The sequence below is a fragment of the Dreissena polymorpha genome, chromosome 2, assembly GCF_020536995.1.
Source record: "Dreissena polymorpha isolate Duluth1 chromosome 2, UMN_Dpol_1.0, whole genome shotgun sequence".
NCBI classification, from domain to species: domain Eukaryota; kingdom Metazoa; phylum Mollusca; class Bivalvia; order Myida; family Dreissenidae; genus Dreissena; species Dreissena polymorpha.
The window spans coordinates 108,708,173-108,734,373 of NC_068356.1; the positions used below are offsets into that span (position 1 = coordinate 108,708,173).

At 36.5% G+C, this 26,201-nt stretch overlaps 1 protein-coding gene across 1 annotated transcript; it reads right to left on the reverse strand.

Annotated features, from left to right (window-relative positions):
• Positions 1-10: 10 nt before the first annotated feature.
• LOC127868453 (ras-related protein Rab-40B-like) lies at positions 11-15,573 on the reverse strand. The gene is made up of 6 exons (XM_052410255.1): positions 15,112-15,573; positions 7,728-7,788; positions 6,233-6,293; positions 4,868-4,945; positions 4,043-4,265; positions 11-3,447 (listed from the first exon to the last, which is right to left on the reverse strand). The coding sequence occupies exons 1-6, from the start codon at positions 15,275-15,277 to the stop codon at positions 3,200-3,202; spliced, it is 837 nt and encodes a 278-aa protein (XP_052266215.1). The 5' UTR covers positions 15,278-15,573; the 3' UTR covers positions 11-3,199.
• Between the last annotated feature and the right edge of the window lie 10,628 nt (positions 15,574-26,201).

Genomic DNA, 26,201 nt, shown 5'->3' on the forward strand with positions numbered 1-26,201 from the left:
TTGGGTGGAGGTCTATTGTGGTATGTCAGGTAAGAGTAGTTTCATCAAAGTATCAATCAAATCTAATCATAAATAAAGAAGTTATGGCAATTTTAGCAAAATTTAATAATTTGACCTTGAGAGTCAAGGTCATTCAAAGGTCAAAGTAAAATTAAAGTTGCCAGGTACAGTAACCTCATGATAGCATGTAAGTATTTGAAGTTTGAAAGCAATAGCCTTGATACTTAAGAAGTAAAGTGGATCGAAACACAAAATTTAACCATATATTAAAAGTTACTAAGTCAAAAAAGGGCCATAATTCCGTAACAATGACAACCAGAGTTATGCAACTTGTCCTTTTACTGTACCCTTATGATAGTTTGTGAGTGTTCCAAGTATGAAAGCAATATCTATGATACTTTAGGGGTAAAGTGGACCAAAACATAAATCTTAACCAAATTTTCAATTTTCTAAGTATAAAGGGCCCATAATTCCGTTCAAATGCCAGTCAGAGTTACATAACTTTGCCTGCACGGTCCCCCTTATGATAGTTCATAAATCTTGCAAGTATGAAAGCAATAGCTTTGATACTGTAGGAATAAAGTGGACCTAAACACAAAACTTAATCAAATTTTCAATTTTCTAAGTATAAAAAGGGCACATAATTCTGTCAAAATGCCAGTCAGAGTTACATTACTTTGCCTGCACAGTCCCCTTATGATAGTTAGTAAGTGTTGCAAGTATGAAAGCAATAGCTTAATGCTTAAGGAATAAAATGGACCTAAACACAAAACTTAACCAAAATTGTCAATTTTCTAAGTATAAAAAGGGCACATAATTCTGTCAAAATGCATGCCAGAGTTATCTAAATTTGCCTGCCCAGTCCCCTCATGATAGTAAGTAAGTGTACCAAGTTTGAATGCAATAGCATTGATACTTACTGAGAAAAGTGGAACTAAACGCAAAACTTAACCAAAATTTTCAATTTTTTAAGTATAAAAAGGGCACATAATTCTGTCAAAATGCACGCCAGAGTTATCTAACTTTGCCTGCCCAGTCCCCTCATGATAGTAAGTAAGTGTACCAAGTTTGAATGCAATAGCATTGATACTTTCTGAGAAAAGTGGACCTAAACGCAAAACTTAACCGGACGCCGACGCCAACGCCAACGCCAACGCCAACGCCAACGCCAACGCCGACGCCGACGCCAAGGTGATGACAATAGCTCATAATTTTTTTTCAAAAAATAGATGAGCTAATAACACTATACATGAAAACATAGTGTTTGTATCTATCCAGACTTTCTTTTGACCGATCATATTACTGGCATCCGAAAAAAGAAAGAGTAACTGTTGTTATATAACTGCCAATAAAGAATGAAAAAATCAAACTTTCAAAAAGCACCGATATCAAAACAGCTTGAGTTAGACTAGTCATTTCTTTCTAAAAAAAAAGGTCTTACTTTATGCATACCAAAGCCCTCACAAAATGAGATATTTATGCTATCAACATAATAAAACATACACATATAATAGTAAATAATATATATTTACATGTTGAGACAGATGATAAATGATATGAACAACTAAACTAAAAACATTTTAGAAATACTTTAACAAATAAAAATACAAATACTTTGACTGGTGGACTAATAAATGTTTCAAGGTCCAAACACTTTGTTCATATGAGTAACGCTCTTGGGAAAACTGGGCTTAATGCATCAGCGTTAAGTGTCGTCCCTTATTAGCCTGGGTAGATCCCACAGGCTTATCTAGAATGACACATTTCGCACATACATAAGGCCCGTTTTCCCACAGTGCAGCAAGATTTTACTATCCCTCCATACTACCAGAGATGATAGCAAAAAATAGGAAAAACTGTACATTTTATGATTTAGCAGGAATACATTTAATGACTGTTTGATATTTCAATCTGTACTGTACAATGTCTTTTATATATCACTACAGTGTTGTTCACTAGTTGTAGCGTTAAAGCTATAGCACTACTGAAAGATCATTAAACAATAATCTTACAACAAACATTTTATGTAATATTATTACACTGTTAGTAACTGATGGTGTATGGGATATACACCCTCAGCGAAGCTCTCGTATGGTATGAAAGAACTGGGTGTGTAAGCTCTCGTATGGTATGAAAGTACTGAGGGTGTATATCCCATACACATTCAGTTACTAAATGTGTAACAATTATATCTCAACAGACTACTCGATAACTCGGGGTGGATGGAAAATACTCTATGGGCATATGACCGCTTTAAGCTAATCGGATTAGGTCATTTTTGTAGGAGGTGAGGTATTAATCATTATGTTTAAGCAACAACCTGGCATGCGGCAGTTTACAAAATAATCTTTAAATCAATCTCAATATACCAATAAAAATTTAATAATTCCCTGGACCATATGAAAAATCTGATCATTAAAAAATGGCTAAAGTTTATAAAACCACACTGAAATTGAAGATTTCCTTAATTCTGTTTAATGTAAAAAAACAACACTATTTTAATAACATTATTAATTAAGACAAAACAAATATACAGCTTTTTTCACAATAACAAAGATGTCAGCGATGAAAATAATGGAACTTATCAAAATGAAATTCAATACAAAAATGGCAGGACTCTGAACAGACATAGCACACATGAACATCGTACTAACATAATATATCTGCACTTCCTAATGCACCAATAGTATCCAGTCCATGCAACTCTTTGCGAGATTGGCTTGACTTGGAATGCTCCACAATTGTGTATTTGCTATTTGCACAAATGAAAAAATACAGCAAAGAAATTTCAACGCATTGTTTTGGAGTACTTAAATTAATATATTTAAAAGATAAACTTGTAAGGTGAACTCAAATCTTACTATTTTAGCCTTCAACATTTTCAGAATAACAAAATCTATAACTATTTCTACAAACATTATTGAAAGAAAATTTCATTAAAAACTACATTGTGGAAAATATCTAATAAAGGACTTTTTACCATCAAGACTTAATGGGGATATGGCTCATGCTTCTTGCTTTAAAATGTCACTGTAACTAATTTGTCTTAATTCTGATATAAAAAACACCATTAGATTTGATACTTGGCAATGTTTAACCAGAATGATTAAATGATCAACAGAAATCCGAAATCAAAGCTCCTGAATTCCTTTGACGTAGCTTCCCATAACAAGCACACAACCTCACAGTTTGATCACTGCTAGCTGATGACACACGTTTTCCGACAATTTGACGGTGGAGAATCCGTCGGGTTGAGATACTTTGACTTCTTGTGCTTGTCTTTCGTGTCTCTGTGAATGAAACTGAGCATCCGAGCACGAGTTTTGTTTGTGAGAGCGTAAGACTTGAGATGGTTTTTCAGAGTTGATGGCAGGGGTAGCTGATCTATGCCATAAATTGTCGTACAGGAAACGATTGTCCGGCAGGCTAGCTCCTGAAGACTTAGGACTGAAAAGTATTAACAAAAAGCTTTTAATTGGCACAGTATTTTGTAATTTACATATTTTAAAGATTTTTACTAGAACTTTGTAACAAACATAACTGCTTTGTAACCTATGTTCAAGGGCTATAACTGATGAATGTGTGAAACATTAGGGATGAAAACTGTATTTCCCAGATAAACTGTGAATAAAAATGTAATGACAATTCGTACGTAGACTAATCAACAAACTTTTATTATTTCTCAAGGACTGATGGGCCCACACACACACAAAAAAGGGCCACCAAAAAAAAAAAAATTCAAACAAACAAATGGGCCCACCAAAAAAAAAAAGCAACAACAAACAAACAGAATAACTCTAATATTCCCCCTCTCAATTTTTTTAGCCAAGAAAAAACCTTTTTACAAATTATTAAAAAAATAAAATTACCATGAACACAAGTTAGTACCTATTGCCATACATGTTCTACTCAAGGAGTCAGTCAGGAGAAATTCAACCACTAAGTGAAAAGAGGTTATTCTGTCTAACAAATTCACTACTTCCACAGATAAGAGTCCTCAAAAGTTAAATGCCTTCCAAAACAAGGTGAAAAGCATTGGTACCTTTATGTCCCCCCCAGGAGCGTGTCATCCCGTTCCGCTTGATGGCTACCCGGGAAAGCTCCGCGAAGGATTCTGTGACATTGAAGTCACACAGGGGGCTGACCTCGAAGAATGCCATCTCATTCTTGACAGCATACGCCTCTGCCTCTCCTTCGCTCACCTGACGCTTGTAGGCAAGGTGGAGACGGTTGCCCACGAGAATCTTGGGGACACCAGGGGCGTGCTGCAAGATAAAACATGTGTGGCTATATATAATGAAAACTTTGTGGTTGAATGCGGGAAAGGAACGGATCATGCATGTTCTAAAGCTGTGATGGAAATAAGCCGACTAGTAGCTACATTTTTTTTAGATCATCTTTAATGTATTCCAGAAGAACGAATTTGGACGAACATGGCCAAAATTGTGAAGTCTAAACCTGCTTAGCAGCTGCCCTAATAACCCTCTGCAGTAGGCACAAGCCAGAGCTTTTTTCCTTCTTTGGGAGTAGCAGTGTAAAGCTATTTCACAATTTTGACACAGCCATTTCACAAATCTAACATGTCACAATATTTTACAAAAATATTATTGTATTATATAAACTGAGCAGACCCCAAAAAAGTCCAAAGAACATGACTGGTCACAATTGTTTATATACTCATTACTAATACGGTAATACCGAACCAAACACAAATTTTACTGGCAAGTAAATTACAAATTAGTACAAGTCTAGACCCATATTTTTTACTGTCAAGAGGGGCCTGTATTCTAAAATTGTTCCTGGACCTCAGGCAGCTTTGTCCGACGACTTTTACAACAATGATAGTTGATGTTAAAATTAACCTTACCTCATCGATTTCTTTTATCCAACGATGGATGTTATCAAATGACCACTTGTTTGTTATGTCATAGACTAGAAGAATACCCTAGAAACATACAAGAATATCGGTAATTATAATAGAAAATAGTCATAGTAACACTTATAATAGGTATAAAATAGTATATATGTACATGTATGTACCTATAGGTATATAGGTATCCTGCGCTTTCATAATATTAATTTAATCTTCTATTTAGCGTACATGATAACAAATTTAATCACTCTAATTCCCTTTGCAGTATTTTACTAAATTTATAAGTTAACTATTGTAGACATATTAAACACTTTCTTTTTTATTGTACTTTAATTTCAGTATTTATGCATGGTGATTCTTGTTTTAATACTTGATTGTCATATTACCTGATTCAAACTCAAACATACTTTATGAACCTAAGATATATATAACTGTTTTATTCTACAATCGCCACATTTTCAAACTTACTTTGCGCCACATTGACAGTGTTAATGCAAAAGTTATTGTTAAATTCAGGTAAGAACTACACAATGATTTCCAGAAATCTCTTCCATACAAACACAGGAGTGTGTATGAATGTGGCATTTTCCAACAGTAAACATTTACAATGAACTTAATTCAACAAAATAGATAGCAAATAGTACACTTCAAAAATTCAAAACAGTTCAAATGAGAAAATTATGTTTATTACATTACAAATTTTGAAAAGTAATCAATAAAAGAAAATAATATTTACAAAATATTTTTGTGATGTTATCTCTTTCAAGTACGTAAATGGAAACCCCTTTTTATAAAAACACTTTAGAGTCCATGTTTCGGGTAGAACCAGTAGTACTAAGAAGAAAGATCCCTACTCAATCAGAATTTACTGTAATCAAGATCATGATCAATAAGGCCAGTATGTTACATCACTGACACCTCTTTTGCTAAGGAAGAGGATGGTTGGCCAGTATGTTACATCACTGACACCTCTTTTGCTAAGGAAGAGGATGGTTATTTAATTAACCCACTTATGCCTAGTGGACTCTCCCATTCTTGTAAATTGGATCAATTTATTTCCAAAATTCGAGATGTCTAGTATATTTATTTGTATATTTAGAATATTTCTTACAGAAATTCCTTTAAGCAAAGAGCACAGACCCTGATGAGACGCTGCATCATGCGGCGTCTCATCTGGGTCTACGCTGTTTGCCAGGGCCTTTTTTCTAGATGCTAGGCATAAATGGGTTAGGCCACTTTCTGAGACACTGGGCTTAATGCATGAGTCAAAAGTGGAAGGGTAACCAAGGACGACAATGTTCCCAGAATGCAGCTCACACCAGTGAATGGTTTTACCAATTAATTGCCTCTCATGGTTACCTGTGCTCCCCGGGAATAAGACCTGAAGATTGTACTGAACCGTCCCTGGCCTGACGTCACCCTGAAATTGGAAGTTCAAGTTTGCTATCAACATGTCATTTCATACAGGAAAAACCAAACACCAGAAACATTATAGAGGCATTTGTGTTAACGTCTGCAAGTCATTTTTAACAGGATAAACTGTCTCAAAGCAATTCTCAAACAGCTGTTGTGCTTTTACAATCGATGTGCCATATGATTCCATCCTAGCAATGACCATATCCTATCCAGACATTTTGCCATCTGTATATATAATATACTGAATAAATAATAAGAGACCCTTAAAAGCGTACATCCGGTATCCATGTTATGGTAACAAGCCAATGCAAATGCACAATATGCTTGACAAGTGTTAATGACAAAGTTTTAAAATAATTGATACAAATTAATGAGTATTATTTTATGTGAAATTCCAATCACACACATTAAATAATATCAACTCAACTCAATTTATTAAGTAAATAAAGGCCTTTAACCAAAATACACAGTATTTTACACAAAACATAACACATTTTTGTACTTGCAAACACACCATCTTACATTTAAATACATCAATGTGTTAAATTTTATTCATCAGATGATACATATATGTACGTAATTTCAATATTGTGCTCATCAGATTATAAAAGTCACGTGCAATAATTTCACCCATATACCAGCTATATAGAAATTCTCAACAGACAACATCATATTTACTACATTGAGAAAAGGCATGTTATTCACAATCAATAATAGATCTTTTTTGGTTAAAACAAAACTTACATATTCTCAAATTATATTCAACATGTTACTGCCTACCAACTTCACTATTTTATTTGTGTTTGGACCTATACTTGGAAAAGGCTTTCTTATATTTTAGTGGAATTTCAAACTTCAAATACCTTTTGGTTTCAAGTAGAGACTTTAATTTCTTATAATGGTTACATCGAGATGCATTGCTTATGTCATTGTGCCAATTCTGGGTGACGCAAACAATTATACGCTGAGAAAAATTGTATACAAATAAATCTACATGTTGTACATTGCCAACATCCTGAGAGATCCAAACGAACCCTGACAACCATACCATCTATTGATATTAATATATTATAGAATTGTTGGGGAAATCTACTATTGGGCATCATTAACAGCTTACACCAATATTTAATGCAATTAACAAAATATGTCACAGATAAAGGCACTGGGCCACATTAACCATTGTTAAATAAAGAAAGAGGTTAGGTGTTTGTTTTTTTGTGAAAAATGCTGATTTCATCATTTAAATAGGGAGAGATATTTTCGTGCAAAAAAAATATGAAAATTTTATGTTTTTTTTTATATATATAAAAGGATTCCATCACACTGAAAGATCAAAAGAATTTTATCTCTTGTTTCTTTTTCTATATTTCACTTAATATAATTCAATAAACACTTGCATTATTCTAGCAACTACGATATATTTCTCTAATGTACTTACCACAGCATTAACTTCACTCGTCTCCCATCCAGCAGTATCGTTGTGGTTTTATACTCGATGCCTGAAAGAACAGCAATCAAACAATACAAGCCTGTATGTAAAGAATAAATATGAATCAAAGTGAACCTACTCATCAATGTTGCATCTCATTACATGTCAATATATTGTGTTTCTGCCTTGCAAGGCTTCATGTACTGGTAACGTGCCTGAGGCAGTTGAATAAAATCTTCGGACTAAATACACAACAAGGGCTGTTTGTAAAACATGCATGCCCCCCATATGGGCTGTCAGTTGTAGTAGCAGCCATTGTGTGAATACGTTTTTTGTCACTGTGACCTTGACCTTTGACCTAGTGACCTGAAAATCAATAGTGGTCATCTGCGAGTCATGATCAATGTACCTATGAAGTTTCATGATCCTTGGCGTAAGTTTTCTTAAGTTATCATCCGGAAACCATTTTACTGTGTCAAGTCACCGCGACCTTGACCTTTGACCTAGTGACCTGAAAATCAATAAGGGTCATCTGCGAGTCATGATCAATGTACCTATGAAGTTTCATGATCCTAGGCATAAGCGTTCTTGAGTTATCGTCCGGAAACCATTTTACTGGTTCGAGTCACCGTGACCTTGCCCTTTGACCTAGTGACCTAAAAATCGATAGGAGTCATCTGCGAGTCATGATCAATGTACCTATGAAGTTTCATGATCCTAGGCGTAAGCGTTCTTGAGTTATCATCCGGAAACCATTCTACTGGTTCGAGTCACCGTGACCTTGACCTTTGACCTAGTGACCTGAAAATCAATAGGGGTCATCTGCGAGTCATGATCAATGTACCAATGAAGTTTCATGATCCTAGGCGTAAGCGTTCTTGAGCTATCATCCGGAAACCATTTTACTGGTGCGAGTCACCGTGACCTTGACCTTTGATCTAGTGACCTGAAAATCAATAGGGGTCACCTGCGAGTCATGATCAATGTTCCTATGAAGTTTCATGATCCTAGGCGTAAGCATTCTTGAGTTATCATCCGGAAACAATTTTTCTGTGTCGAGTCACCGTGACCTTGACCTTTGACTTAGTGACCTGATAATCAATAGGGGTCATCTGCTTGTCATGATCAATGTCCTATGAAGTTTCATGATCCTAGGCATAAGCGTTATTGAGTTATCATCTGGAAACCATTCGGTGGACGGACTTACAGACCGACCGACATGTGCAAAACAATATACCCCCTCTTCTTCGAAGGGGGGCATAACAATTATTTTATGCATATATGTAAATTACGATCAAAGATAAGATCCTTTTATCATACAAAAATGATTTTTTTTAAATCAATATTCACTTCTCTTTCAAAACATTTTCCACTATAGGAAGATAAAGGGAACATGTTTGATTCATGTTAAAATGCACATTAATGCTTTATCATTATCTAATTCATTCTCAAATTCACCACCAAAACAATAACATACATTAATAAGATCAAGAAAGGTCAAAACCCTGCACTTTTACCTTTTATATTTCAACTTAACTTGAATTATGCATAATGTTCATTTGTTGTGTACGGTTATTTAATGTGTTTTTTTATTAAACGCAAGGGCTTATTTACCATGGGTGAAATCACTGCATTATTCTTATGCAAACAAACATTAAAAGCATTCATTACTCAATTGTTTAAAAGCCATTTGCCTGTACACCTCAATGTTTACAAATGTGCCCCTTAATATTCGAGGCAGTTATTTTTCTCTAAGATGTATTGCTTATGATCCATTCGAAATTACTGAAACAAAAGTACCTGCATACATCACAAAATACCTGCATACAGCACAAAGTACCTGAATACCATGTACATCACAAAACGCCTGCATACATCACAAAATACCTGCATTTATCACACAATTTGCTTACAAAATCGCCTGATAAAGGGTCTTTTTATGTGCAATGTCATAGCCCTTAAAAATGATTGCACAAACAATGAACACGTAACCAAGCAAAGAACATAACATTCTGGGTTATAGTGATAATGTTCAACTTCAGTCTTATTGAAAATTAATGTTGGGTGAAGTTTGCATAGTGATGCATCTAGCATAACAAACTTGGGATTATCAATGCATGCATATTTCAACTTATTTATTTAGGCAAAGATTTTTTAATAAGATATGTATTTATCTGGTTCATAATTAAATCTAATATGGGCTTTTACCTATGCTCATTTACCATGAAAAGATGTAAGTAATGAATAATTTATATTTGACATGAATGAAGACGAAGGCTTCAACTAAAGCAAAACATTGCTTATTGCCAATACATCAACATTTTTTTAATATGTAGAAAATCATAGAGATTATTTTTTTAGATATCTGAAAAAGCAGCTGGTAGAAGCATAGATAGACTATGTGTGTACAGCATAGATAGATATATGTCTAGAGCATAGATAGACGATGTGTGTACAGCATAGATAGATGATATGTGTAAAGCATAAATTGATGATATGTCTAGAGCATAGATAGATGATCTGTGTACAGCATAGATAGATGATCTGTGTGCAGCATAGATAAATAATCTGTGTACAGCATAGATAGATGATCTGTATACAGCATAGATAGATGATATGTATACAGCATAGATCGGTGTACAGCATACATAGATAGCCTGCGTACAGCATACATGGACAGTGATTTTTTTTGCTCAAAATTACCGCTGATTTTCGGCTGCTTCCCAATCGCAAAATTCCACGTTTCCAAAAATCTGACAAAAAATTCCCAAAAAAAGCCCAATTTCCAACAAACAAACATTTTTTTTATATTTTTGTTAAAAAAAGATGTCTCTTATGACTTAATTATGATTTCTTAACTCAAGGTCTCAACTTTATTTTTTAAACGTCCTACAAAATATATAACTTTAATTTAGTCCTTTTTGTCGATAAATAATTCCCAAATTTGCCACTTTTATTGATTTAAAAAAATCCCAATTTGACCAGACTCCTTTTTCCAAAATGGCTAGAAAAACCCCTGAACATGCAACTAAAAACAATATTAACGGTGTTACTTATAATCATATTTATAATGCTTAATTTTTCCCAATAGCATGGTTTATCGCGCTATTTTCCCCAATTTCACTGTTTATCACGCTAATTTTCCCAATTCAAATGGCTAGGCTGTAACAAATAAAAGCAAACAAAATCACTTATGAATGACATATTTTATTTTGAGCAAATTATGTCCGTCTAGGGTGACTACAGTCAGTGTGGACCACCTGATTATATCAGCAAAAAGTCTAGTTGCAAGAATTCAACTCTCAGTATTATAACCTTATGGGTTGCTGAGAGTTGCAATGCACCATCTTTTGTCCAAAGGTGCAAAATTTGATCACCACTGAAAATGCTAAGGAACACTGATACTCAGTTACTGCAAAAACGTATAAACGTTTACCTGTCTAAAGCACAAAATCATGCAAATGGTACCATTAAAGCAAGAAATAATTGCTTTTTGTTTACTTTGTTATTCTTTCGTATGCTCTATCCACCATATCAGGAAACTGTCGTAATATTGCCAAATAAAAGTGTCGCTATCAATCAGGACGCGGTACACCAATCATTTGCACATCGTAATATTTGATGTAATCGACTTAAAATTGATAACAATGCATATGTTGAATATTTACACTGTTTGAAATTTCAAAATGAAAATGTCAGCAAGAATAGTGTGTTGAAACACGTGTTTTTTGGGTTGCATGCAAAGGACAACGCCAGAAGGCTGCAGTTCAGGTATATTTAATGCATTTTTTGAAGTTTATTCATCAATTTCCTTTATTGTTAACGAATGACAACTGTTAAGTAATGCGCACAAAATCTGTGAGCAGAACTGCAATATCATTGTGTTTATGAAGGGGTGCAGAGCTGCCATAATAATAATTATTAAAAGCTCTGGTAATGCGCTTATATGGACTACAAGAAGTACTGAAGTTAAACAGTTTTTATCAATTTTTAACACCACTGCTCTTTGATCCATATTGTCAAGCAATTCCATTTGAAATGGTGTGTTTGAGACAAAGCATAGCAAACTAAGATGCCTATACAGTACACTCCACGCGTTTTCCCCAAAAAACGCGCTCCCTCCGCGGGTTTTTTCTGCCAGCGAGTGTTCACGCGGCGTTGAGAGAGCGAGGTGAACTCGATAAAACGCTCTGCGTTACGCTGCCTTCGCTAATTCCCGCGGCGTGTATTACTTTAGCCTAGTCGAACACGCCGAATCTTTATCGTTACGGTATTTTAGTAAAGTAATTATTTTAACAGTAATTGTGCTGTAAACTGATTAAAGAAGACATCTGGGCGGAACTGGATTTTAAGTGTTTGACGTTAAGCTTGTCTACTGATCTATTGTGTAGAATGCTGTCTGCGGTGTTTTGACAAAAGGGATTAACATGTGTGAATGTCACTCTGCTGATTTGGTCCATAATTACTGGTTAACATTGTTTTGAATGTCGACGCAACAAGAATACAACTGTGAATATTAAATGCAATTATCAACTCAATAGTTACCACCTTCTTTTAGCAATCAATGGAATAACCTACCTACAAAGAGAAAATAAATGCATTAGCGAGCAGAGAATTGACTTTGTTCCAACAATTAAAACCATTCCTTATGCATTCGTTGAACGTGTTTACTTAAGTTATGCCTTTAGACAGGAAGCCGCTTTTCTTTGATTACGTCAAACTGTCAATTCACACAGATTTGCGAGATTTTTAGGGTCCTTGGTCATTTGTTTACATGTTCAGTATAGAAAATCACCTGCTAACATGAAAACTTTGGATTAAATTATCAAAATAAAAACAATGTTGCAAACTGTGTTTATATTAATTGGTAAGTATTAGTTAAAATACGACGTTTTGTTTGTCATAAATCGACGAGTTTTCTATACAACAACAACTACTTCTACAACCATGTCGGGATCGATCTATCTTGGTTGTTTGTTTTTTTAATTGTAAATATTATACTACATATACATGTATGTACTTGTAATAAATGTAATTTTATTTGAAAATCAGGAAGTCAAACAAAATTAAATTGATCGTTATCTCGTAAAACGCGGAGTTTCCCCCGCGTTGCCAACGCCGAGGGCCGCCACCTCGGCTTATCAGTTTTGCCGATCGTTAACCGCCGCGTCCAAAATCATGCAAAGGACGCGTCTCGCGGGATTTTCTTAATCTCCTTCCAGGTCAATCCCCGCGGAGTATGGAGGGAAATTTGGGAAAACGCGTGGAGTGTACTGTGGTTACATTAAAAGAGCTTGATTATTTACTCAATTCCCTGGTCTAAACAAGCCCTGATAAACACAGTAAATGTTGCAAATAGCAGGATATATATGTTATCCTATGATAACTACAACTGTTATAGAATACACACTGAAATTTGTTATTTTAACCTTATTGTACTAAACCTATGTAAATATTCATGATTAATGATTCTAGTCAGATTATTTTATTATATTTTAATGCTATAAAATAACTATGCTGTTTCAAAATCTGTATCTACAGACATCTATGCTTGAGTAGGTTCAAATTTAGCAGTTTGCTCGGTTGATTGTTTTGTTTGTCTAATTATCTAAATAATTAATTGACTGACTGGTTTGATAAATAATCGATTTCGTTATCCAATGTTGTGCTGCAATGTATTGCTCATTATACTATATGTGCTATTGTGTTATCAAAGCTCTTCAGAGCTTGTGTTTATATATTTATATACCCGACTTTATAAATAAATATTACTTGACTTGAACTGTTTCTTTGCTTTTTTAATCAAAATGTAGGAAGACATGTCCAATGGATGCTGTCAAAAGAACATACAAACCCATATATGCCATACGTCCCGATCTCGGCGGGACAGTCCCGCTTTTGGGCCCTTTGTCCCGCCGTCCCGATATGAGACGATTTGTCCCGACATTCGTTAAAAACGATGTAAGGTCTATAGGTTCCCAATAAAATTCGCTATTCAAGCTCTGATTCGCTAACACTTACCCCTGCTAATCCCTTTATTGCCCCAAATTAACAATCCGATTCTACTTGTCGTGTGTACCAGTGTTGTTTATGACACCTTATCAGCGATTTATCGGCTAATTATTGATTTCATCAGGCATTCACACCATGGTGGTCTTCAAGATAGTGGTCGCTTATTGCTATCTATAGTTGTATTATAATGAAATAAATGTTGAAAATGTGTTTATTTTTGTATTTGTTTGAAACGGTTTACAAAACAATTGTTTTGTAAAATTAACTCTACGTCAGTAATGAGTCTTTTACATTCAATGTTTAGTTAATAAATAGCGGGATAATCCGAATGTGCAATATACCAAAATCGCAACAAACAGTCCAATAAGTGATACCCATCCTGTCTAGTGTAACTGGGTGTAATTGTAATAAAAACAACGAGGCGCTATGCATGACAGTTTGACCCTACTCTAATTAAGCTAAAAACCACGAGGTACTGTGCATGACAGTTTGACCCTACTCCAATTAAGCCGCGACAATTGACAAGTAAAACTGCGCATGGATACACGCTTAAAAAAACATCGCAACAAACAGTAAAAGTGGTACCCATCTTGTCTTGTGTTATTGTAATAAAAACAACGTGTTGTTATTCATGACAGTTTGACACTACCCCAATACAGCGCCTGACAATTCACAATTCAGTTTAATCTGTGTATATAAGAAGAAAACAAAATATGATTATTAACATTAGAGAAAAATAATTCGAGTAAAGCATCCATAGACTTCTTTTGCCCTTTTGTTTTTGTTGGTGTAAAAACGGTTGAGGCATTGTTGAGAGTTAAAATGAACACAAAGACGGTTTGCTTCCACCAAAAACCTACCTCTGAAATGTGTACGGCCGCGCATTCCGTGTGTAACTGATGTAACTGTTCGGTAGATAGTTTACTGTAACCCGTACTTTCAGTGTACTGGATAGCCTACCCTGCGTTAATGTTTGCCATTGAAAGTAATATAATGAGTATTGTTGTCGTAATGTTCTAGATTTTGTACTCTAAAAAGATGAATATTATCCTCGTTGTTTGCTATTGTCTTATTTTATAAAACTGTTATTGTTATGTTTTAGATTCCATGCTTCATAATTAGATGTTTTATGTCTTGAATAAAAGTATCAAGAGTATTTGTTAGTACTATACTGACTACAGTAAAGGTGGAATGAAAAATCGTTTTAGGTGTCCCGCTTTTGGGTCAAATGTCCCGACAATTTTTTATGGACCTAAAAAATTATGGCATGTATGACAAACCAATGTCTGTCTGTGTCATAAATTAAGATTTAGGAACTATTATCCAAATGAACCAAAGTCCAGGATTCTATACATAAATGTAAATATATATCACTGTTTACCAGAACTCGATGCAGTGTACGGAGATTCTGTGGAACCATTGTCCATTCCACTTAGCAGCTCCTCCTTGCCAACGTCACTATCGCCCACCAGGAGGAACTTGAGCAGACAGTCATACGGCTTTGGAGAGCCCGGCCCCGGGGACCGTGGCTCAGTGGGTAAGGACATGAGTCCCTACGCGACACCTAATTATACCGCGCTCCGGAGAAATCTCAGACAAAAGTCTACTCACAGTCTCACGTTCCCACTGAACTGGCACAAATAAACAAACGCACCTTCGAAATTCTCATAACGACTTTATCTTTAATCTTTAATGGACTTACAGCAAGATCAAGTCATGTTTGAAATAACCTGGTATTGTTGAAGAAAACAATTACATGACATAATCACTCTATAAATATTCATGTAGTGATTTATTTTGCTTGTCAACAACTTCCATTTCTGACATTCGCATTATTATATACGCATGCGCAGACGGAAGTGTTGTATTTGGAATCCTTTTAAATGTATTCTAGACACTGAAACTGAAAGTAGGTTAGAATTAGATGCAGACGACATTTGATTTGAGATTCAGATCGATAGAGTATATTGTGTAATACGCCATTCACAAATATGTTTATTTCGCGGTTTTATTTCGATTGAGTTATAGATGTTATGAACCCTTATTAGTCTGCGACAAGAATGTTTCGCAGGTGAATTGTAGGTCGTTATTGTGGTCATTATTACATCATAGAAGCAATAAACCGATATTTATCTGACTTAAACGTTGTGTTTAAAGTTCCACAAAGGCGTATACGATTTAAATATAACATCATGGAACCCTATCATTCTGCGTCGAGCAACGGAGTGTGCCTTTACGTTAGTTATTGCATTAAATAACTAGCGAACTTGTATTTCTTTGCGTCCATACAATTCTAGAAGGTTGCAATGTGGTTTTAAGAGCGATGTAGAACGTATTAGCAGATATATAACTGCGTCCAGATAATTTCCATATCATTTATCGGTTGAATTTGGATTTTATAACGGATGGGCCACTACTGATCTGCGATCAATTAAAGTTACATGAACTTATACATTCTTAATTACGGTACATAATAGAATAAAATGCAATTACAAATAATCTAGATTCCGACAAACTTTACATATGCTTTACGGTTTAAATCTGGTTTTATAAGCTCAACTTTCTGTGAACGACTAATTAAAACACAATGCATACACTACACATGCAAGACATCCCCAGTCAATAACAGAAGATTGTTTTTGCACTCTCGGTATATCCGATACTCTTAAAATTTCACTACAGCCACCACCGGAAACAACTACAAAAGGCATCGTTCGATCCCATAAAAATCTGTATGCCGGAGTTCAGCGTTCTAAAGAAGTCAAAGAGATCAAGTACACCCCCGGAAACCTGATATGCTGTGAGAAGTTGGATGTGCTAGGAGAAGTTGCAGATAGATTTCGATGAATTTCGGTAGTGTAAGTAAATCCAGTTCTATAATTGTTTAAAGGCATTTTTGAATTAAAATATATTTTGGTGTATGCAAAGCAGTTATTACCATGCATGTTAGAAAAATCCTGGTTATTAATATTCAGGATTTATTGAAATATGGCTATTTAAAATCGACGATTCAGGGATTTGTCCCATATTTAGCACCATACTTACAAATTTCTTTAAACGTATGCCAGTGAAAACGTTTTTGCACCGACAATTATATTAACCAATGACCTCGAGTAACATATCCGCCAGGGTTCATTAAAAAAATTCCTATTGGTGGAAAAATTCGACTTTACATTCAACATGTTGATGAAAAAATGATATGACCTGGTGCTGTACAAAGATGTCGAGATATGACATGATGCATTGTAGATCATTATCATTGAACTTTGAGGTTTTATAATTATATCCGTTCTGAAGCTAAGTTTATTCCCATCTTATTTGTATCTTTTTTATTGTTTGAAAATCATTGTAAATACATTGATTCATACAGGTTAAATATACGTCCGTTAGGAAATCTTAACATTTATAATATTTTCTGCCTATAGTTCCAACTATGGGTAGACTTTCATAAAGGTAAACTATATTTGGATCTATTATACATGACTTCAAGTTGACAGCTTTGCAAACATCTCCGACAATGCACGCGTGTAAATGTTTGTTTCTTTTCGTTTTTTTGGTAATGGTATATGCAAAATGTAAACATTTATTTTCAAAACCCAATCCGCGCCTCCTCTTTATGTGTATTCGCATAGATAACACGCATTTTTCATCTTATGAAGCGTTCTAAGACGTCGTGCAAAATGCCAAACATTCCGGTTAAAACGGTAAAAAGGTCGGAAAGGATCTGTTCATCAAATGTCGTTCAAACAAATAATTAATGCAATTTAGAATCCGACCTATCCCAATCGCCCATTGTCGCCGCTTGGAACATCCACGGAGTCCGGAAAAATAAGGAGACAATCAATTTTAATTAAATCTATATAGCTTTATTTTTTTTGTGAAAAACGGATATCGAGTAATGTAGAATTGAGTAGATTTGTGAGTTACCATCTGTGTGTGTGTGTGTGTGTGTGTGTGTGTGTGTGTGTGTGTGTGTGTGTGTGTGTGTGTGTGTGTGTGTGTGTGTGTGTGTGTGTGTGTGTGTGTGTGTGTGTGTGTGTGTGTGTGTGTGTGTGTGTGTGTGTGTGTGTGTGTGTGTGTGTGTGTGTGTGTGTGTGTGTGTGTGTGTGTGTGTGTGTGTGTGTGTGTGTGTGTGTGTGTGTGTGTGTGTGTGTGTGTGTGTGTGTGTTGTGTGTGGTGTGTGTGTGTGTGTGTGTGTGTGTGTGGTGTGTGTGTGTGTGTGTGTGTGTGTGTGTGTGTGTGTGTGTGTGTGTGTGTGTGTGTGTGTGTGTGTGTGTGTGTGTGTGTGTGTGTGTGTGTGTGTGTGTGTGTGTGTGTGTGTGTGGTGTGTGTGTGTGTGTGTGTGTGTGTGTGTGTGTGTGTGTTCTTAAATATCAAATTACAAATGTCGATAAGAAAATTAACGTCATTGTTTTGATAGATGTCGGAAAAATGTTGTTTTTTTTCCTTATAATAATATATTTTTAAATATCAAGTGAATAAGCCATCGAAAGCTACACATTCCTAATATAAAATTATAATTTACGTTATGCTAGACGCGTACTTCTAATGAACGCGATTTTATTTTTTATGATAGATTCCTTGATGAAAATCAGCCATGTATATAATACTGTAAACATCTCAGTAAAGATAATTTGATAAACTATTGCGGTCCAAGTCTACAACAGCTTTTTCAGGTTTTTATGTGTAGCATTATGGGTGTAAGGGTTGTGAACAATATTTTTTTAATATGAAACATTTGAGTTGAGCAAACATGTCATTAAAATGAATTTAATGAGTTCTTGGATGATGCATGTATTTTGTTTTTACTGTCATCTAATACAAACATTGCCACACGCATGCGTAGAACATTTCACCCATCATAACGTGTCTGATGATGCATACGTCTCGTTTGATGCAGATGAAGTAGACGTTTTTAACAAGCATCTTTAAACGAACTTAAATACATCAGTCACAAATAGAAACCGATCACCGTCCGATCAGCGGACGACTTTTGTTTTCGATCATCGGGCTGGCGCCCGGCCGACGTCGGACCCGGGAAGGAATCGAGTTGAGATCGAAAAAAAAGATCGGACGATCAACGCACGGTTATCGCACGGCGATCGCCCGACATCGGATTCGTTGTACGTGTATCATGACGAGCTTCTTCCGGCGTCCGTCGCTCATCGTGCGGAGGCCCTCCGGCAAACAGACGGTCGCCGGCCGACGTATTTGTCCCTGGGAAATACATTGATTTAGGGATGCAAGAGGTTCACCGGTTAATCTACCAAAACGACAAGTTAACCGGTTACATTTTCGGAAAAAGGTTAACCTTAACAAATAATTATCCCCACGCTTTTTGAAAAGCGTGGGGATAATGTGGTTATCTCCGGCGTCTGTCCGTCTGTCTATCTGTCTGTCCGTCCGTCCTGGACACTATCTCCTCCTACACTATAAGCACTAGAACATTGAAACTTACACACATGGTAGCTATGAGCATATGTGCGACCTTGCACTATTTGGAATTTTGATCTGACCCCTGGGTCAAAAGTTATGGGGGTTGGGGTGGGGCCGGGTCAGAGATTTTCACTCAATTTTTTATGTTATTTTACATTAACTTCTTTATTTCTGCACCGATTTACTTCAAATTTATACTCAACATCTCTTATGACAATACGGTAAATCTCAACTATACATGGCCCCATTACCAACCCTGGGGCGCCCCGCCCACATAGACCACGCCCACCCATTTTTTTATATAACATAACTTCTTCATTTATTCACTAATTGATTCAAAGTAATACTGAACATCTCTTATGACAACACGGTCTATCTCGACCATCCATGTCCACATTACCCACCCCAGGGCTCCGCCCACATACGCCACTCCCACCCAAATTGCCTTTTACTATAACTTCTTCATTTCTACACCGATTCAATTCTAATTGATACTGAACTTCTCTTATGACAATACGGTCAATCTCAACTATACATTGCCCCATTACCAACCCCAGGCCGCCCGTCCATATAGACCACGCCCACCCAAAATTTTGTTTCAACATAACTTCTTCATTTATTCACCAATTGACTTCGCACCCCGCCCACATAGACCACCCAAATTTTTTTAACACAACTTCTTCATTTATTCATTAATTGACTTCAAATTAATACTGACCATCTCTTATGACAACACGGTCTATCTCGACCATCCATGTCCACATTACCCACCCCAGGGCTCCTCCCACATACGCCACACCTACCCAAAATTGCCTTTTACGATAACTTCTTTATTTCTACCCCGATTCACTTTTAATTCATACTGAACTTCTCTTATGACAATACGGTAAATCTCAACTATACATTGCCCCATTACCAACCTGGGCCGCCACACCCACATAGACCATGCCCACCCAAAATTTTGTTTCCACATAACTTCTTCATTTATTCACCAATTGACTTCGCGCCCCGCCCACATAGACCACCCCGTTTTTTTTATAAGATAACTTCTTCATTTATTCACTAATTGACATCAAATTAATACTGAACATCTCTTATGACAACACGGTCTATCTCGACCATCCATGTCCACATTACCCACCCCAGGGCCCCACCCGCATACGCCACTACCACCCAAAATTGCCTTTACCTATACATTCTTCCTTTCTACAACGATTCAATTCTAATTCATACTGAACTTCTCTTATGATAATACAGTCAATCTCAACTATAAATGGTCCCATTACCAACCCTGGCGCGCCACGCCCACATAGACCACGCCCACCAAAAATTTTGCGCATACAATTTTTTACCCCTGTTACCTTGGGAAAATATTTACATTTACCTATTGTGAATATTCCCACTCAAATGAATGCAACTTGTGTATTAAAATTGTGCAGAGAAATCATGTAGCGCAGAGATGCAATTTTCAATAGACTATTGTTCGTGTTTACTCATCCATGAAATAGTTATGCTTTTCAATTATTTTTCACTACTCACCTGTGAAAAGGATTAAAAAGTTGGCGCAAAGTGACCAGTGTTCAGTATCAGTAATGATAGAATGCAGTGAAGCATGAAAGCAGGAGTTTCTCAATTAGCTGTACTCAAAGAGGCTATATATAGGGGCTGAATTTGTTTTCATAATCATTTCATTCTCTGCAATTCTACAAATCTAGTGAATATGTATCCTTGTGATTAATGTGTTAATAGCTTTAGGGCAAAAAGAACTTTGAATAGACACCTAAAAGACAATCACAATATTGAACATTACCATTGCATGTACTTTAATGAGTGCACCGGCAAATTTATCAGAAGATATTATCTAGTAAATCCTTTAGTTAAGAAGCATTCATCTCCAAAAAGGAAGCCAGAACAATTTCTGTAAATAAACAAGTAAGTCCGATCAAAACTAGTGAGTACTTCAAAGATGTCAGTGAGGATGATAAAATTTAAGATCTCCTGACAGAAAAGATGAGGAAGGGGGAGTAGGTTTCATCAATCCAGTGGACTTTTACGAATCAATCGGAACAATTCAACACACAACTTTTTCCAAGTTTTCATAGCTACAAAAATATCAACAAAATCTTCAGCTTACAGTGACATAAGTGACAGTGAAATCTACGACAACAACAACAACAACAACACCAATCAACAGACTTTCACACCAGACTCAGCAATGATTAACAAGTGTTTTCTGTGCCAAACCTGCCACAGAAACACACTATGCCATCCCTACCAGAATTCCAAGATGTAAAGTGTGAATATGTGATAACATCAATGATTTCTAATGTGACCATACACAGATTCAATTTTATTATTCCCACGCTTTTTAAAAAGCGTGGGGATATTGTGGTTATCTCCGCCGTCCGTCTGTCCGCCCGTCTGTCTGTCCGTCCTGGCCACTATCTCCTCCTACACTATAAGCACTAGAACTTTCAAACTTACACACATGGTAGCTATGAGCATATGTGCGACCCTGCACTATTTGTAATTTTGATCTGACCCCTGGGTCAAAAGTTATAGGGGTTAGGGCGGGGCCGGGTCAGAGATTTTCACTCATTTTTTTATGTTATTTTACATTAACTTCTTCATTTCTTCACCGATTTACTTCAAATTGATACTGAACCTCTCTTATGACAATACGGTAAATCTCAACTATGCATGCCCCATTACCAACCCTGGGGCGCCCCGCCCACATAGACCACACCCACCCAAAATTGCCTTTTACTATAATTTCTTCATTTCTACACCGATTCACTTCAAATTGATACTGAAATTCTTTTCTGACAATACGGTCAATCTCAACTATGCATGACAATACGGTCAATCTCAACTATGCATGGCCCCATTACCAACCCTGAGGCGCCCCACCCACATAGGCCACACCCACCCAAAATTGCCTTTTACTATAACTTCTTCATTTCTACACCGATTCACTTCTAATTGATACTGAACTTTTCTTATGACAATACGGTCAATCTCAACTATTCATGGCCCCATTACCAACCCTTGGGCGCCCCGCCCCAATAGGCCACACCCACCCAAAATTGCCTTTTACTATAATTTCTTCATTTCTACACCGATTCACTTCTAATTGATACTGAACTATTCTTATGACAATACGGTTAATCTCAACTATGCATATCAACCCTGGGGCGCCCCGCCCACATAGGCCACACCCGTCCAAAATTTCCTTTTACTTAACTTCTTTATTTCTACACGGATTCAATTCTTATTGATACTGAACTCCTCTTATGACAACACGGTCAATCTCAACTATGCATTGCCCCATTACAAACCCTGGGGCGCTCCTGGGTCAAACATGCGGCGTGGGGATACGCGTCGGCCCCTGCCGCGCCATTTCTAGTTATTTTTATTCTTAAATGCATAATTTGTATGTGTGTGTGTGAGGTATACTTGGTGTTAATATGCAACAAGATTTATTTTAAGTGAATTCAATTAATTCAAAGAATATAATGTGAAGGATTCTCATTTAAGTTCATTGAAGAGTTTTTTATTATAACTATGTCATAAATATGAAAAATATTACCATTCTAATATAAAGCATTTGTATGAATTATCATTTTCTTTTCCTGTTGTTGGGAATGTCGTGAAATTCACGAGTTTTATGTTTTATTTTATTTGTGTAGTCAAATGTTTATGTAATTGCATTTGTACTTAAATGAACCTTGAGGAAGTGGCGCCTAATGATTTTCCATGAGTTCTTAACATGATACAGTGGCGTAGATTTCATCATATTGGCACAAGACCTTTGACTAACAATAGCCAGTTATGCACCAATAACTTCAAGGGAGTGACTGCGCGCCAACTTGACTACGATTGGTCAATATTAACATTCTGATTGACAGGATTGGATGGTATATAGGGGGCCGACAGTGTTTAAGCAAGAGAGAGTAGCGGATCCGTGGTCTAGTGGTTACACACTGGCTTCACAATCTAGAGATCGCTGGTTCGATCGCCCGCTGCACCTAACCTACTACCTCGTCTTTCGCATGAGACGTTAAACCGAGGTGCAGTGTACTAGGTGCTATACACTGGGCACTAAAAGACCCAGGGTCACCTCTGGAACGGGGGTGTCTCCTGTATCTTGCACTATCCCCCGTAACCAACTAACACGTCTTTCTGGGGGCGATGGCCATATGGGAGACAATCCCGGTGCACTCGATAAAAAAAATAATGAAGAAGAAGATAAGCAGGAGAGTTTTCTACCAAGAGTTCGACCTACAGACTATTTGGATTGTGAATCAATTTGGATATTAACTTCAAATTATCAATTAAATACTTGAACTTGGGTGAATTTGATGTTTGTTTGAATTTATTATTGAATTATTTACCTTGGTTATTTGTTTAGGCTTGGAGAAAAATAAAAGTAAATAAACTTACTGAGTTTTCAGTTGTAACTGTAGGAAATAAAGGACATAGGAACTCTCAAATTATATAAAAACAAAATAAATTCTAATGTGGTTTAATTTATAAAAAAAACAGTCCTCAACACGGTATCTCCGTCGTCTGTCCGTCCGTCCTGGCCACTATCTCCTCCTACACTATAAGCACTAGAACCTTGAAACTTACATACATGGTAGCTATGAGCATATGTGCGACAGTGCACTTTTTGGAATTTTGATCTGACCCCTGGGTCAAAAGTTATGGGGGTTGGGGTGAGGCCTGGTTAGAGATTTTCCTATGACCGCGATTCAAAAAAGGCTCATAACTACTGTTTGGTGGAGCAAAATCCCGGTCCCAAGAAATGCAGGAAATCCAAAACCAACAGAAAACAGAAAGCCAAAAGACTGTCCACGTATAAAGAAGAAAAAGAGAAAAGGCTGTCTTTGGAGGAGGATCGGATTGAAGCTATAAAAGTTCTGAAGGTGAAAGAAGAAGAGCTCGGAGGTCACGCAGTGAAACAAAAAAAAAGAAGACAATGAGGCTGATGTTGAGCGTAAACGTTTATTAAGATCAAACAGTAATAAAAACAAGAAAGAAAAGGAAGCAGACACTATAAGAAAAAGAGTTTCAAGAGCAGACACTGAAAAAAGAGAAAAAAGAAAATGTTGCATAAGCTAAACGAAAGAGAGCTCTAAGATCAGACAGTGTAAATAAAGAAACAGAAAATGTTGCAGAAGCTAAACGAAAGAAAGCTCTTAGATCAGATAGTGTCAATAAAGAAAAAGAAAATGTTGCAGAAGCTAAACGAAAGAGAGCTCTAAGATCAGATAGTGTAAATAAAGAAAAATAAAATGTTGCAGATGTTAAACGAAAGAGAGCTCTTAGATCAGAAATTGCTTATAGAAAGAAAGAAATTGTAGCAGACAATAAAAGGAAACAATTGTATAGATCAGACCCAGTGAAGAAACGGAATGAAATACTACGAAAACAAAAACAAAGAGGAAAGAAGAAAGTGCAAATGAAAGAACTAAAAAGTGACAAGTCATATTTGGTGCACAATTCAAGGAATCAATACAGCAAGGACCAGTGTTTGTGTGCACCTGCTGTAAACGTCTTTTGTACAGAAAGTCTGTTGTACATGTACCAGGTGATAGATATGCAAAATATGGTACAAATAGACAAAAAAATCAGCAGTGTTTGACTGGTTATGTTAGTGGCTACAAGGATATATGCGAGTGGATATGTAGCACATGTCACAAAGCCCTAAAAGAAGGGAGAATGCCTTCACAAGCACAGGCGAATGATCTGCTTGTTGAAGAACAGCCATTTGATTTGTGTGACCTTAGTCCATTGGAAGAACGTCTATTGTCTAGGAGAATTCCGTTTATGCAAATAGTGAGCTTACCCAGAAGGGGTCAAAAGGGAATAAAAGGACCAGCAGTCAATGTTCCATCTTCATTAGATTATGTAACGGCTCTCCTTCCCAGGCTGCCATCTGATTGTGGTTTGGTTGGCATTATACTCAAGAGAAAATTAAAATACAAAGGTCATGTAATGCACCAGTCGATACGACCAGCCAATGTCATGCCAGCACTACAATACCTGAAATACAATAATGAAAAATATGAAGATGCCATTGTCAACACCACCTGGTTAGAACAAGCATCTGAACTGGATAGAAAGCTTATTGACGCATGTGAGGACAATGATTTCGATGACTTAGAAGAGGACAATGATTCCGATGATTTCGAAGCATGATACAGAACATGTTGAGAAAGGAGAAGAAAGTGAGAGTGAAGATGAGGAAGATAACAACATGAAACTACGAGGCATTCCTTACAATACATGCCTCCAACCATCAACACTCCAATACTCTGGCAAAGAGATCTACTCACTAGCTCCAGGTGAAGGCCATCAGCCAATCAGTTTCTTTTCTGACCATGAATGTGAGGTTCTAGGTTTCCCAACACCATTCCCATCTGGAAAATTTGGTTTTAGTTCTAAAATAGTTGTTAACTTATCCATGCAGAGGTTGCTAAATGTTGATGCCAGATTTGCCCAGAATATTGAGTATTTATTCTTCTCTCAATACCTTTGTGAAGCAAGACAGATCCTAGATAACATAAGCATAGCTATGAGGAAAGGCAATTGTCAAGGTCGAAAGAAGCTGACAGCAGGTTACCGTTGTCACACAGACACTTTACAAGATGACCTGGCACACAGTGATGGATTTAGGTTTGTCACACAGACACTTACCAAGATGACCTGGCACACAATGATGGATTTAGGTTTCTTCAAAATGTTCGGGGGTCCTATCCATACTGGGTGTAAACACTCCATGACCTGAATGCAATGGTGAGACAACTCGACATTCCAACCTGGTTCTGCTCATTTTCAGCTGCAGATTTGAAATGGCCTGACAAATACAGATTATTGCCAAGCAGTATGGAGTAACATTTAGTGTCACTGATGTAGAGAACATGGATTGGCAGCAGAAGTGCTTGTGGTTACGACGTAATCCAGTAACAGCAGCAAGACATTTTGACTTCAGAGTACAGAAATTCGTCAAAGAAGTTCTTCTCTCTGATG